This window comes from Lonchura striata, chromosome 4 (assembly GCF_050655825.1).
Source record: "Lonchura striata isolate lonStrDom1 chromosome 4, ASM5065582v1, whole genome shotgun sequence".
NCBI classification, from domain to species: Eukaryota; Metazoa; Chordata; class Aves; order Passeriformes; family Estrildidae; genus Lonchura; species Lonchura striata.
Window position 1 is genome coordinate 9,867,154 of NC_140706.1, and position 13,523 is coordinate 9,880,676.

At 38.9% G+C, this 13,523-nt stretch overlaps 1 protein-coding gene across 5 annotated transcripts in view; it reads left to right on the top strand.

Moving 5' to 3' along the window:
- DOK7 (docking protein 7) overlaps nt 1-13,523 on the top strand; it is a 59,852-nt gene that overhangs the window by 43,853 nt on the left and 2,476 nt on the right. For all 5 annotated transcript variants that reach the window (XM_031504586.3, XM_077782732.2, XM_085577633.1 and 2 more), the window contains 3 exons: nt 7,631-7,696; nt 8,803-8,874; nt 11,659-11,811. In XM_031504586.3, the coding sequence (XP_031360446.2) occupies nt 7,631-7,696; nt 8,803-8,874; nt 11,659-11,811 (291 nt within the window). The remainder of the gene's footprint in view (nt 1-7,630; nt 7,697-8,802; nt 8,875-11,658; nt 11,812-13,523) is intronic.

Below are 13,523 nucleotides of genomic sequence, written 5' to 3' on the forward strand. Positions count from 1 at the left end.
ATTATTATTATTTCATATTAAAGTTTTTTCTTTTATATGGGTGAAATTTTAAGCATAATTGAACTTGGCATTGAAAAGCTTTCAAAATAGTTCTGTAGCATTTGAGTATTTCATCTAAGGTGTTAACTGAAGGTTCCAGGGTGCTGAGCAGTCATTCACACTGTTTTATTGGACTAAAGGAACTGTATTAGAACTTGTCAGTGGCTCTTTATTATGAGAGAATATTATCCGTTGTTGAGAACAAAATAGAGGCACACTAATTTGAGGTAGCTACTTTCAAAACCTGTATTGTGCATATACATAGCAAATATCTCTGCTAGCATGGATGATTTTACTTACCTAATACCCAACACCCAGATATAACATTTCTTAGTATAGTGGTTCACTCACAAACACTTTTTTTTTAATCATATTTTCATTCAAATACACTGTAGAATGAAAATTCATTTCTTCCTGGGCTACACATGTTCTGTGCAATACATGCTCTTGTAGCAATACATGGAATTAAACAGTCACAAATCAATTGTTTGTGTGCTTTTCAGTTTATTGGTAGGGAATGTGGATATTCTCTTTCTCCTTTTAGTTCGATATACTGAGAAACAGACTCAGCAACTTTAGAGAATTGTGTTTCATTCGAATGGCAAAAAGTGTTTAAAATATGTCAACAATTCTAAGTTGTATTATTAGATGGAAAAAAACAAGTTGGGGTGAATAATTTAATTCTGGTTTAAATAATTTGGTTGCCTTTGTTATAAATAACTTTGTAAATACTGATTAGGAAGAGAGACTGAATTAGATTACTTGAGTTTGTAGGAGGAAAATGTTCCCATTGTTATCATAGCTTTGTACTACAGATAAAGGTAAGGGATTCTTTGGAGTTGTATGATGTGTGAATGTGTGCTCTTAAGTATAATAGACTGCATTTATAGTTATGATGGACCTCAAAATACCATGACAGGATAGAGGTTCAAAAATATGATTCAGATTTCCTGAGACTGCTGGATTTGGAGACACCTCAGTTTGGTACATTTTGTGTGAGCAGTCTCATGGGACCTGTACAGAGACTCCCATGAATGCTTAAGAAACCCTGCAGCTTGATCTGGTGGTTGCAATTTCAGAGATAAGTATGTAGGGCTTTTTCTCAGGAACTGCTTATGTGCTTTGAGTTAAGGGATTATGAATAAGATCCACATTCAGTGTGGGGAGGTGAAACAATATTCCTTCACAGAATGGTGAGCTGAAGAGCTTGCCATTATCTTCACTGCCTTTCTGGTACTATAAACCAAAGCACTGAAGGAAAAATAGGACTGAAGCAGTTGTCTAGTGAGAGTCTCTGCCCTGATGTTTGGTTGTTCTGTGTATGTCTGACAGATGTTTGTTTAGTTCTGCAGTGAGAATCCTTAATCCACCTTGAATTATCCAAAGTCCTCTGCTATTCTTATATTTACAATGTATTTCCTAGCAGTTGTGCTGTTTCTCATTGTAATTTAAGCCTCTTATTTTAATCTTGTTCTCCTTTCTATTCCATTGCAACACCTTAGATAAGGAACCTCTAGCTCTTACTCATAGGGGCAAATTATTTCCTTAAAAATATTTGTATTTTCTCAGTTGAGTAAAGTCTGTCACAGCAATCTTCTTTTATGAATGATGTTTAAACCATGAGGCTGTTTTGTGTGGAGGGGAAATGTCACTATTTTTGTCCTTAGGGAAATGCCACTATTTCTGTCCTTAGCTGCCAACCCCTTCCAAATGAGCTGAGCAGACTGAATCCCAAGACTCCTATTTTAGAGAAGGGAGGCTGGGAGTTGGAATAACTTGCAGAAGTGCCTAGGGATGTTGCAGACCCTGGAGAAGGCATTTCATGCCAGCTCTATGCACCATATTTCAGCAGCTTTCATCCTTTCCCAGTTCCCACAGGGGAGCTGCTTGCCTGGGCATTCCCATGGGCCTGGCCCAGCCCAGAGGATTTCAACACTCAAATTAAACTTCCCTGATCTCCCTGTGCCACAAAAACCAGCAGGTGAATGGACAAGTAACAAATATGCTTCGAGGGAAGCAGTGCACTTTCAGTTTTGCTTGTTGACTTGTAAATTCTCTCTTCTTTTCCATTTCCCCCCTTATTCCACGGGAGCAAATTCATTGTCATTGCAGCAGACAATCTTGCTCTCTGAGCCCCTTTGCTTGCCATACCAAACCTACACAAAGCTTGATGAGAAATGTTCTGAGGGGATGGATTTAGGAATACACATAAAACAATGCTGTGCATTGGAATTCAGCTGAAATATCACCTGAATGCTGATTATGAACACTGTATCTCTATTAAACTTTTATTAGGTAGATAGGGACTCAAGGCAGACAGACAAGAAGAAAGAATAAAATTAAGTATATAACAGGTGCTGAAAATAAAGTCAGCTGTCTGACAGCTTAGCTTTTCTAATGAAAAGCTAGGTGCTTTTTTGTGCATTTTAAAATATTTTTATTGCATACCTATGCAGCATGATACTTTTATTCCAAGCTTAGGAGTCAGGTTTTAGGGAATTAATTCAAAGCAAAGAGAAAGAAGAATCTGGGCCATACTGTGGTGGTTATAATTTCTTAGGTTGAAAATTTGAAATTCTCACTTTTTTTCAGGATTTGTGCTGTCAGCTCTTCAGCTATAGGAAGACCAAGTGCACTCTGATATTTTTATTGAGCTAGTGAAGGACTGTGTGTTGAACAGTGTCCACCATAGATATGTCATATCATACCTTTTAGAGCTAAACACTGTAATAGAAAAGCATCACTCTAATGAGAAACTGATTAATGAAACCCTGCCATAATATGGCATGTTCTGTCTTTATTCTACATGCTCTTTCTTTATTCTTTTTCTTTATTCCTGCTTTATTCTACAAGTCAATTTAAAATAATTCTGTAGGGGAAGAAATATAGGAGCCCAGAAAAAGTAAACTTATTAAAATACATATTGCATTTACAAACTAAATGTTGGCCTTGGTGACTGTCTGAGTTAAGAGAGGTCTTTTCCCAGGGGGGAAGGAAAACTGTGGGGGAACCATGTCAGTGAATGGTCCCAATGCTGCTGCTTCATCCTCTGGGCTGAGCAGATCCAACAGATCCTGTTCTCTGTACTGGGGGTGACAGAAGGTGCTGAGCCTGTGCCACAGTAACCCTCTAATCCTGGTCTTTATTTATTTGTGATTTGCTTCCCCACGCCTTCTCTGACACTGAAATCTGGGGAAGTCTTATAGAACACAAAGGTGAGGGCCTTATTTGCCCATATAGTGATTATTTCAAATTTTAGAAAAAATTTTGGTTTTGTGTGTGGCCTTCATCCCTAGCCAGCATAGATTCACATGTATGAAGATTTTTGAATTAATGTATGCAAAGCATCTTTGAAGGAATTTTTCAAAAAAACCCAGACACTGAATTTCCTGGCACAGGGAAATGGTAATAATTCTAGCTTAATGCTTTTGCAGTTTTAAGGATAGGGCTGGGCTGGGATGGCCCACAGCATGGGAAGATGAAAAATTGCTAGAGGTAGTTAGGCCCTCTGTTATTTTTTGCACAAACTAAATAGACATCTTTGAGGAGCAATATTTGAACAGAGTGCTTGAATGCATTTCTAATTTTGAGACATTCTACTACTTTTAAAGTTGCCTGTTAGAGAGACAGGAGGCATTCCTGAATATGAAGAAATCTATAGAGCAAGTAAACATTTTTAAGTATCCCCTTCAGCTTTTATGTCTTGCAGATAATGTCCTTTGTATAGCAGAAAATATATGAAATTACTTTGAAAATCAAAGAGAACAAACAGGGAGGTTTTTTAGGGCAAATATACAGGAGCAGGAAGTCTCCTGTTGCATTTACATGCAGCAACCTCCTGGTGCTCTTGCAGGGCTCCTCCTGCCACTCAGCTGCTTCAGCCTTTGGATGCTCTTTCAAGCAAGGGATCTGTTTTCAGAGGAGATGGGAATGGTGCTTGGGTGAGTGGGTCAAAGTTCTTCATAATAAAGGTAGTTTAAATTCAACTAGAAGCAGGCTTTTATCACAGAATGTGGTGTTTTCTTCTGTCCTGACTCCTTAATATCCCAGAGCTGAAGCGTTTCTGACCTACCCGTCAAAGAGGCTGGATAGAGAAGTGATCACTTGGTAAATGCAATGCAGGGCTGTGTGTGTCTCCTCACTGGTAATGCAATGATAGGTCAGAAGATTTGAAAATGTAAACCGTCTGGGCTCAGTTTATAGTTTATATTCCATCTTCCCTCTTGTTATTTTTTTCATGGCTCTTTCTTGTAGCACATGTGCTATAAACTCTCCTTATTTTTGAACAATGGGCATAAAGTAATTATAAAGCTAGGGCATATTTCAAATAGTTGTCGTCTTCACTGAGCTACATTAAACTTTTGAGCTTAATCAAATGTCGGAATTCAAAATATACTGCAAATTATTTTAATTTTGTCACATTTTGATTACCTTCTTCCTCTTACACATTGAGGAAAGTAGAAGAGAAGTAACTCTCTTGATGAGATACTCAGTTCTGAGAAACACTTGAGTGAGTCAGCCACACAGACCTAAATGGCAGAGGAAACTGAATAAAAATATTCTTAACAATCCCTTGTAAAATGAGAAGAATAATGGAAGGGAGCGTCTGTCTCCTGCTGGATACTTTTTTGCTCAGAAATTTATCTTGCTAACTTGCTTTTTCCATTCCTGCAAGTATTATCTTAGAATTCATGAATAAGAAACAAACCAGTTTATTCAGTAGCTGAAAAGAAGGAGGAAGAAAATATCTAGGTTGATCTCTGTTGACATGTGTTTATATGATGAAGTTCAAAGCTTCAAAAAAAATTCCCTGAGAGATTTGACTATGTAAATATTTGTTAGTTGCCAGATTTGAAAATGAGGAAAATGCAATAGTTCAAATCCTGAAACATTAACATGGTTCTTTTAAATAAGCTCCGAATAGGAAAATTTAAACTTGACCATAAATGGACTGGAATATCTTATTGTTTTAAAGTTCCTTTCCTGTCCTGGGTGTTCCTCACAGATCCTAAAAATGCTGCTTGAGAATCCACAATGCCTCTGGAATAATTTCTGTTGAATTGCCATAAATTTTTGAGGGAATGAAAAACCCAACCCCACACTAGTTTTTTGATGATGCTGAAATTAGCATAAGGCTCTAATCTTTCTTCAAAGTAAAGGGAGCTTTTGGCTTCAGAAAATATATTCTGACGTTTTCAATGCAGAGAGAGGATGCACTGATATGAGAAAAAGGAAGACGAGTTAAAGGGAAAATATAAGTAAATCAGCTAGCCTGGGGCTGTCTTATTTTTGCATTTATTTTTATCAGCAGTCTTGGTAAAAAAAAAAAATCCAAATAACATTTTTAGTTGTTAGGTCCTCACCAGAGTTCTACAATCTGTAAAGGTTCTACAATCTGACCTCATTTGTTAAAATACAAAATCAGATTCTCAGTACGGCATACTTTAAAATTGAATTTTGTAGCCTTGGATTACCCAATATATGCTTTCATGTACATAAAGACAACAAACTAAAGGTTTTGGTTTAGTTGTGTCCTTTTGAAACAGTTTTTTACTATTGTTTTAATCCATTGTCCTCATTAAGTAAAATAATGACTGGCTTTTTAGATTTATTTTATAAAACTCGGATTAATTTTACAAGCTTGGAAAACCTTAGATTTAGAATTAAAATTGTATGTATACTTTATACAGGAAGAAAAAAAAAAAAAGAAATTGCCATTTTTTTTTAGATTCCGGTGCCGTGCAGCTTTCTTAGCTATTTCAGAATATTTATCTTAGAGAATTTCTTCATGTTGCATAAGAGCTGTGGTAATTTTTGGACTCTATTTTCAAAACGCTTTGCAGAGCAGTGTCTCACCTGCTCAGGGACTATCCACCAGCTCAGCAGGGTGTTGATTCTGTGTGAGCCCGGCGGGCTGCAGCGCTCCAGCCTCCCCCGCCGCCCGCTCAGCTCCGGCTCCTGCACAGGCAGTCCCACCATTACTCCTGGCGGGCAGGAAAAGCCTCTCCTCTCTCCGAGGTGTCCGCAGTGGGGGCGGCAGGAGCAGGGATCCCGGGCTGGCCGGGCCGAGGGAGCCGCAGCCAGCCCGGCGGTGGGGATGCTGCTGGGAGCGCAGACACGCCGGGCTCACCCCGGCTCGGGGGTGGCTCCGTGTGGTGGAAGAGTCTCTCCTCCAACCCGAGCTTCCAAAGAAAGGCTCGGCAGGCTCTTGTTGTTCGGTCTCAAGGCAGTTTATTGCAAGTTATCGAAAAGATTTTCTTCTCGGGCTGCTGCGGTTTGCTCAGCATCTCAGGCAGAGGCACACACACACCCTGACATCCTCTCTGACTCCCTTCTCCTCGCTCCCCACCCAGGGCTGCTGCTCTCTTTTATATGGTACATTACATGTTACATGTTTACAGTTTTTCCCCAATGCCTATTACCTATATTAAATGGTGCTTTTCTATCTTTTATATGGTACATTACGTGTTAAATGTTTATAGTTTTTCCCCAATGCCTATTACCTACATTAAATGGTGCCTTTCTACTCTAAACCAATCTGTGAGTGCCAACATCACAAAGAACATGGAGGTAAGGAAGAAGAAAGAGGGAGGACAGGGTAGGCCCAGATCCCTCCATCTTAAAACATCTGATCCCCATGTACAAAACCAAAATCCCTCTGTATAAGACTTAAAACCCCCCTGTACAGCACTCAAAAATTCTTCCCTTTACTTTGTGACTACTTCTATTACAATATCTAAACTTTTGTGACTTCTTGTTCTTCCTGCAAGGTTGGTAAATCATGGTTCAAATCCAAAATCACAGCTGTTTCCAGCTGCCTGCCAGGGTCTCAAATGCTTCTGACCTGGGCCCGGAACATCCAAAAATGTCTGAGGGCCATTTTTAGTTCCGACACAGACAAACCACACTGCAGGGCTGCCACCCTGCAGGTTTCTGAGCTGATGGCTCTTGTTTCTTCGAATTTCCCCAATGCAGCTTCCTGCTGGCCAGAATCAGGCTGGGGAAGGGAGGGAGGCTGTGCCCTCTGGGGTGTCCATGGCTGGAACACTGGGAGAATGTTTCACAAGAACCTGGATTCAATCCCGTGTGTTCCCTTGCCTCTGGCCTGCTGTATCCAAGTCTAAACAGGGCTGGTGGGCTGCTGAAGTGTGGCAGTTTTCTTCTTCACTTAGATAGGTTTTGGATCCACTCTGACCAGGTTTTAAAGGATGCTTCAAGCTTTGCTGTTGCTAAAGCTACATTATGGATTACCAAGGCATCTCTCAGCACCATTCTCATTGCCATTTTACTTCTCAGCTCAAGACAGCTTTCCCTGTGAGGAAGGTAGTACTCACCACAAACAGGGAGGGACAGCATCCTTAGGTATGGAAGGCATCCTTTCTCTCTAAACAAAGAAAACAACAGATTTAGATTTTAATACCACAAACTCAGGATAAAGAGTTTAGCAAAAATTTTTTAAAAATTGGCTAAATGAAGAACAATGACTTGTAATTTTTTGCATTTTGTTTTAGTTTGTTTCTATGTGTTTTAGAAACATCTACAAATGAAACAGGTATTCAGATTTAATGTGAATCCCTGTCTTTGAAAACAGGTAGTGCTTCTGTCATGACAGCTTCTGGGTCTTTGAAAGTGCATAGAGGGCACAGTCTCCAAGCTGGTAAGTAATTATGAGGTGTGTGTGCATATAAATTGAAACAAATTTAAACTTAAATTACTTTAAACCTCAGAAAATATTAAAGGTAATGCATGATTTGATTCTCTATTGTAAGGCTTACGTATTTCTTTGGGTTTTTTGCTTTGAGGAGTTTTTGTCAGAAAGGCATTGACAGATGGGATAAGTTTAGAAGAGGCAGTGACAGATGAGATAACTGACAGAGTATAAGCAACAATCTTATTCACAGCAGTAAAATGCTGCCATCACTTTAACAAAGGGCATCCACCAAAAAAAAATTCACCTCAGGCCATGAGAAATCCTGTACCCTAACAATGATATGCTGGGAAAAAACACCCACCACATTTAAATATACTTCTTTATGATAATGGAGGAAAAAAATAACCACTGCCAGCAGATAGAATTATATGTGTTTGTCATTCAAAATTAATTGCAACATGTTCATTCTATGGACACAGCATTTTTGCTTGCCTGGTTTTAACTGGAGTGGAGTTTGAGATTGTGAAGAAACGTGGGCATCTCTTTTCAGCTTTATGTTCAGGAAAGACCAATGATGTTGTGCAGCCTGGCTCTTTTGCAAAGATGGTGATTTGCACTTGCCAAGCAAAGTAGTTTTTGTAAGGGCTAGCTTGAGCATTTTTGATGGTTTTTCAGAAATCAAGAAGTTATCCATCATGCTGGAGGTGGAATTTTAACAAGAGTCTTCCAGATGCTCCCAAGATCACCCACACATTGCTCCCTGATTCATGCATGCAAGACAGCTCTGCTCCCACACTGATGTACAGCAAAATGCACTGCTGGTGGCTTCAGTGGCCTTCAGTGTGAAGGGTTGTACAAGTGTCCTAAATTTTATTTCCTTGCTGTTATGCTCATAAGGAAATGCTGACATTACTGTCACAGAGAAGTCAGCACTAGCCACTGTTTATGCTTTCTGAGATTTAGTTCTGTATGATTTATTAATTTAGTTCTGTAGATTTATTCTGTATGATGTAGTTTAAAAGGTTACAAGGCAAAACCAGAAAAGTATAGGCTTTGATTATACGGCACAAATTCCTAAATCCAAAGCCATTAACAGTGTTCCTGTATTCTAGGTCCTAAAGGTGGGTATGAGATGCTAACTCTTCCTTCAGAACCTGGAACTCCAACTAGTTCTGAGGAACCTGGTGAGTACAGATTTTTGTGTCAGAGGTCACTAACACCTCTTGTTTCTTTTTCATTTTTTTTTTTAATTGTTTAGATCTCTTCTAAGTGTAATTTTTGAAGTGTTGCCCTTTGAACATGTCAGCTTTACATGCATGCTCACACACACTTATCTTTGGGATGTAGTTATAGTGCTGGTTTTCTTTCTGTATAATTTATTGTTCATTTCTGAGAACGGTGCCCATCCTGGGTAGAAAATATGAATAACTAACACTTGCTGAAGGAAAGGCTGCAACACCAATTTCAAATAGAACTTTCTTCTTCCCTCCCCAGTTATGGTCTTTTCCTTTCTTTTCCCCTCAGTTGAGGCCCACTAAAGTTTCACTTTTGCTCTTCTGTTACTTGCTTGACCATCTTTTTTGATTCCTACAGTTTCCCCCTTTCTCTTCAAGCAATCATAATATTCTAGCAATTCTTTCAGAATGTTTAACCATGCATTGTGGTCTGTTCTTCTCTCAAATCCTCCTTTCACAATGTTCTCAAATACTGGCCCTTTGACCCCTCTTGGAAACACCTCCTGTCTTTGTCCACCCAGAAGGGACTGCTGCAAGCACTGTCCATGGCTCACTCCGTGCACCATGCTTTCATTAGTTGGAACATTTGACCATGCTTTTTAAATAAACTCTTCTCTTCAAACAAATAAAAGCCAGTTTTCAGTGCCTAATAAGGTTTTGTTTTTTTTTTTTGTTTGCTTGGTTGGGTTTTTTAAGGAAAAAAGTGAAACCCAAATATTCCTATGTTTACAAAGAAAGCACAGTTTCTATTGAGACAGCACTGACTAAACTCCAGAAGGCTTTTCCTTTTCTTTCCTTCCATTCCAGTTTGCCCAACTGTTATTTTTCTTTTCTCTTTTTTCTTTTTTCTTTTTTTTTCTTTTTTTCTTCTCCTTCTTCCTTTGAGATTAATACTCAACTGTTTCCAGGTTTTGCTTTTTCCCCCTCTCTGTTTCTTTTGCTTTTCTTGCACAAGGCCTACCAATTCTCCATTTGTAGCTTTTTAGATCTCAGGAAAATTGCTTGGCTTGTTTGCATCAGGTATGATATTCAGCTTCCTTAAAGCTGTGAACTGTTTAGTTCTGTAGGGGATCTTGTTAGTTTTCATGCTAGCTAACTTCAAGGATGCTTCACTTAACACTTCTGTTATAACACTTTTACAGAACACAGAAAGACTTCAAAAATTATCTTTTCCTTTAGGACTATTCGTGACTCTGTACTTAAGATTGTCACTTGCTTGCCACTTCTAACATTTTGTGATGCAGGTTTTGAATGCTATGATTTTTCTGAGTCTCTTCTTGCTCAATAAGGCCAAATTCTTTTGCAAAACCTTGGACACAATAATTGAAAATAACTTCTGAGAATGATATTTCATGAAAATGTAAAAATTTCTTCTGCATTTGGTCTGCATTGATTTTGTCATTTTGTTCTTAACATCTTGCTTTGCAACAACAACTTGAAGTCTGACTGGCAGAGAAATATTTGTATACTTTTTGGATTTTCCTATGTTTTTGTAATGAAAATCTATGAGAAAATTGGCCAAATTGCAAGGCTTTTCAGTTTTTAGACTGTACAGTAGACTCCTTTGATTTAAACAGCTTAAGCCTGGGGAGATTCCATTATACTGGAACATGCCCATATACTGTTGCCTAACATTGTATGAGCTATTTCATCCAAGGAGATGAAAAAGTTTCCCTCAATGGTTTTTCACTGCTGCTGTTGTCTGGATATAAGAAATCATTTTTCCCTATTCTCTAAAATGCCTTGATATCCTGCTGCCTCTCTGTTCACATCTCAATAGGGTCTAAATGGACAAAAAAGGGGTTTGATACGAGTTCTTTGTGGGGACAAGGAAGAGCTTAAGAGAAGAACTTCATGAAAAAAAGGAGAACCTCAAAGTTATGCTGTATTCCCTCTGCACTCCTCTGTCTCAAACTGACTTAAGAGTAGAAAGTCTTTAAGGCTAAGGACTCCAACCAGACTGAAAAGGCAGACAAAATTAAAATGAAAGCAGGGCTAGATGAAGTCTTGAGAGTTAAACTAGTAGACAAAAATTGTTTTTTTTTAAAGTGAAAATTGTTTTATAGGAACTGTTTCCTAGTAGGTGTTGGTCTGTGTCTTTTTTAGACAGTTCAAGAAAACTCTGTGGGATTTCCTCTACAGTTCTTGTGACCTTTACTATTTAGAAGTGTTTTCCCACTATTTTTTTCCTGCAATGGAGGTCCTTTAATACTTTGTTGTCCTCTTTTGGCATTGTTCCTTCCTATCTTTTCCAATTCTGCACAGGGAAGCTGTCAACATTGTCTCCTCAAGTTTGCCCTCCCTTTGCTTGAAACAGTTCTTCAGTCCCTGTTTTTGGGATATGCTTTAAGAACCTCTACTGATCTTGCTTTCTTTCTTGCAGATGATATAGTAGTTAACATCTTCCTAGAACAAATTACTTCATATAAAGCTTTACTAACCTAAGGTAGAGGTGGAAGCCTTGTGAGGTAGTGCTGCAGAGTGTTTGCCTTCTGCCACAGCACAGCAGAACACAGCCCTTTCTGTCCTCCGTGGCATTCTGCACAGATCCTGACTTGCTGAGTGTCTCAGGACATTTAAAGTAGAAGCTGTAGTTTTCTCATGTCCCATCTGCCACTGAGGAATGTGCTGTCTGGGAAGCAGAGTTCTTGCTGCTCAGTGTTTGCTTGCAGTGTGTCTGCACAGACATTGCTCATTGCAAACATGCCTGTTGTAACTTGTTACTTATTTCAGAAGGGGCTGTAGGTTATTCAGCTGATGTCCCTACACCAGATCGACCACACAGTGAGACAGCCACTTATGTTAATATTCCTGTCAGCCCTACTTCCAAAAAACAGCTTCACTACATGGAACTGGAACTTCAAGAATCTAGCACAAGCATAAGAGGTAAGGAAGTCTGTGATACTTTTAAACAGCAAGGAATATGCAGAATGTATAGGGTATGTGGAATCCAAATTTCATATAGGGAGCAGATGAGGGAGCTGGGGGTGTTCAGCCTAGAGAAAAGGAGGCTCAGGGGGGACCTCATCCCTCCTACAGCTGCCTGAAAGGAGGTTGTAGTCAGGTGGGGGTCAGCCTGTTCTCCCAGGAAATAGTGACAGGAGAGGACACAGCCTCAAGCTTCCCAAAGGGAGGTTCAGGCTGGGCATCAGGAAGAATTTTTTTCACTGACAGGATGGTCAGGCATTGGAACAGGCTTCCCAGAGAAATTATGGAGTCATCATTCCTGGAACTGTTCAGGAAAGGACTTGATGTGTGGCACTTAGTGCTGTGGCTTAGTTGATGGTAGTGCTTGGTCAAAGCTTGGACTCAGTGATTTGGAGGTATTTTCCAACCTTAATGATTCCATGATCTACCCACAGGCTTCTGCTAACAGAGGAGCTGAACCCTGCTATGTTTCTGAGACAGTTTCTTTAATTGGTATCTCTTCTTGGAAAAGATTTTTGAGTAATGAAATTCTATAAGATGTTGCATCCTTTTGACAGGTGCGCTCCTTCTACAGTGAACGTTTCAAACTCTGGAGTTTGAAAGACAGTAATTTGCTTGTGTTCTCAAGATTTTCATTGCATATTAGGATTACACTTACCTCATTTTTCTTTCTTGGCTTCAGAAACAGAGCTGTGGGTGTACAGGGCTTGCTCCTGAAGACACTGGCTTTGGAGCCATGCAGCAAATGATTCAGAACAGAACACAGTGTTCTTCTATCTGCTCTCTATGTGGGCATGTGAAAGTGCTGCAGAGAGAATGCAAATAATTTAATTTTTTTATGTTTTTGTTTAATTTTTTTTATTATTTTGTTTGGATTTTATATTTTACTTCTAATGCTTAACTTGGGCAATTGGCACATAAACATGCAATACATCTGCCATGTGTCATCATTTAGAGATGCAGTCCTTGCTACAGCAAGCTTCTCATCAGAATCTGGTATTTAATTCCTTTCATTTGATATTTATAGGTTTTCCATCTATACTTCTCAGCTATAAAGATTTTAATTTTTATACTTCTAATTTCAGCAATTTTATTAACTTTGAAGTGCTAGCACTTTTCCAATGCTTTTTGCTTTTTAAATGTTTTTGTGTTTTTCATTATGTAATTTTAAGCTTCTCCCAGACCTTAATGTAGTTGTCTCTACAACATTGTGTTGAAATATAAAAGCAATATTTTCTCTTAATTTTAAAGACAATGAACCAAGTAATTAAAAATGAAGAGTTAAATGCTATACATTTTCATAATTGTCAACTATCCTCCCCATCTCAAACTGTGTAACTTTAAAGGTGCCTGTAATGACCATAAATATTTTATTTTTTTCATATTCAAGTTTTCCCGGCCTCTAGCCTTATAGAAGTATTTTACTGCTTAACAGACTGAGCAGCTTTTGTCTCCCCTGTTGCCAAGAAAAATGAGCTGAAGTGGCATTCTATGTGAGGCTGAAGGTGGCTGCTCTGGTAAACATTCACAGGGTGCCTAATCCAGACAAAGAACAGGTCCAGCTTCTACAAGTGTTTTCTGTTCAAATAGCGGGTGTTGTTCATTTCCTGATTGGCAGCATGGTGAGGAAGCCTCTCAGAAGTGGGAGAGCCAAGTTCTATTTAGTATTT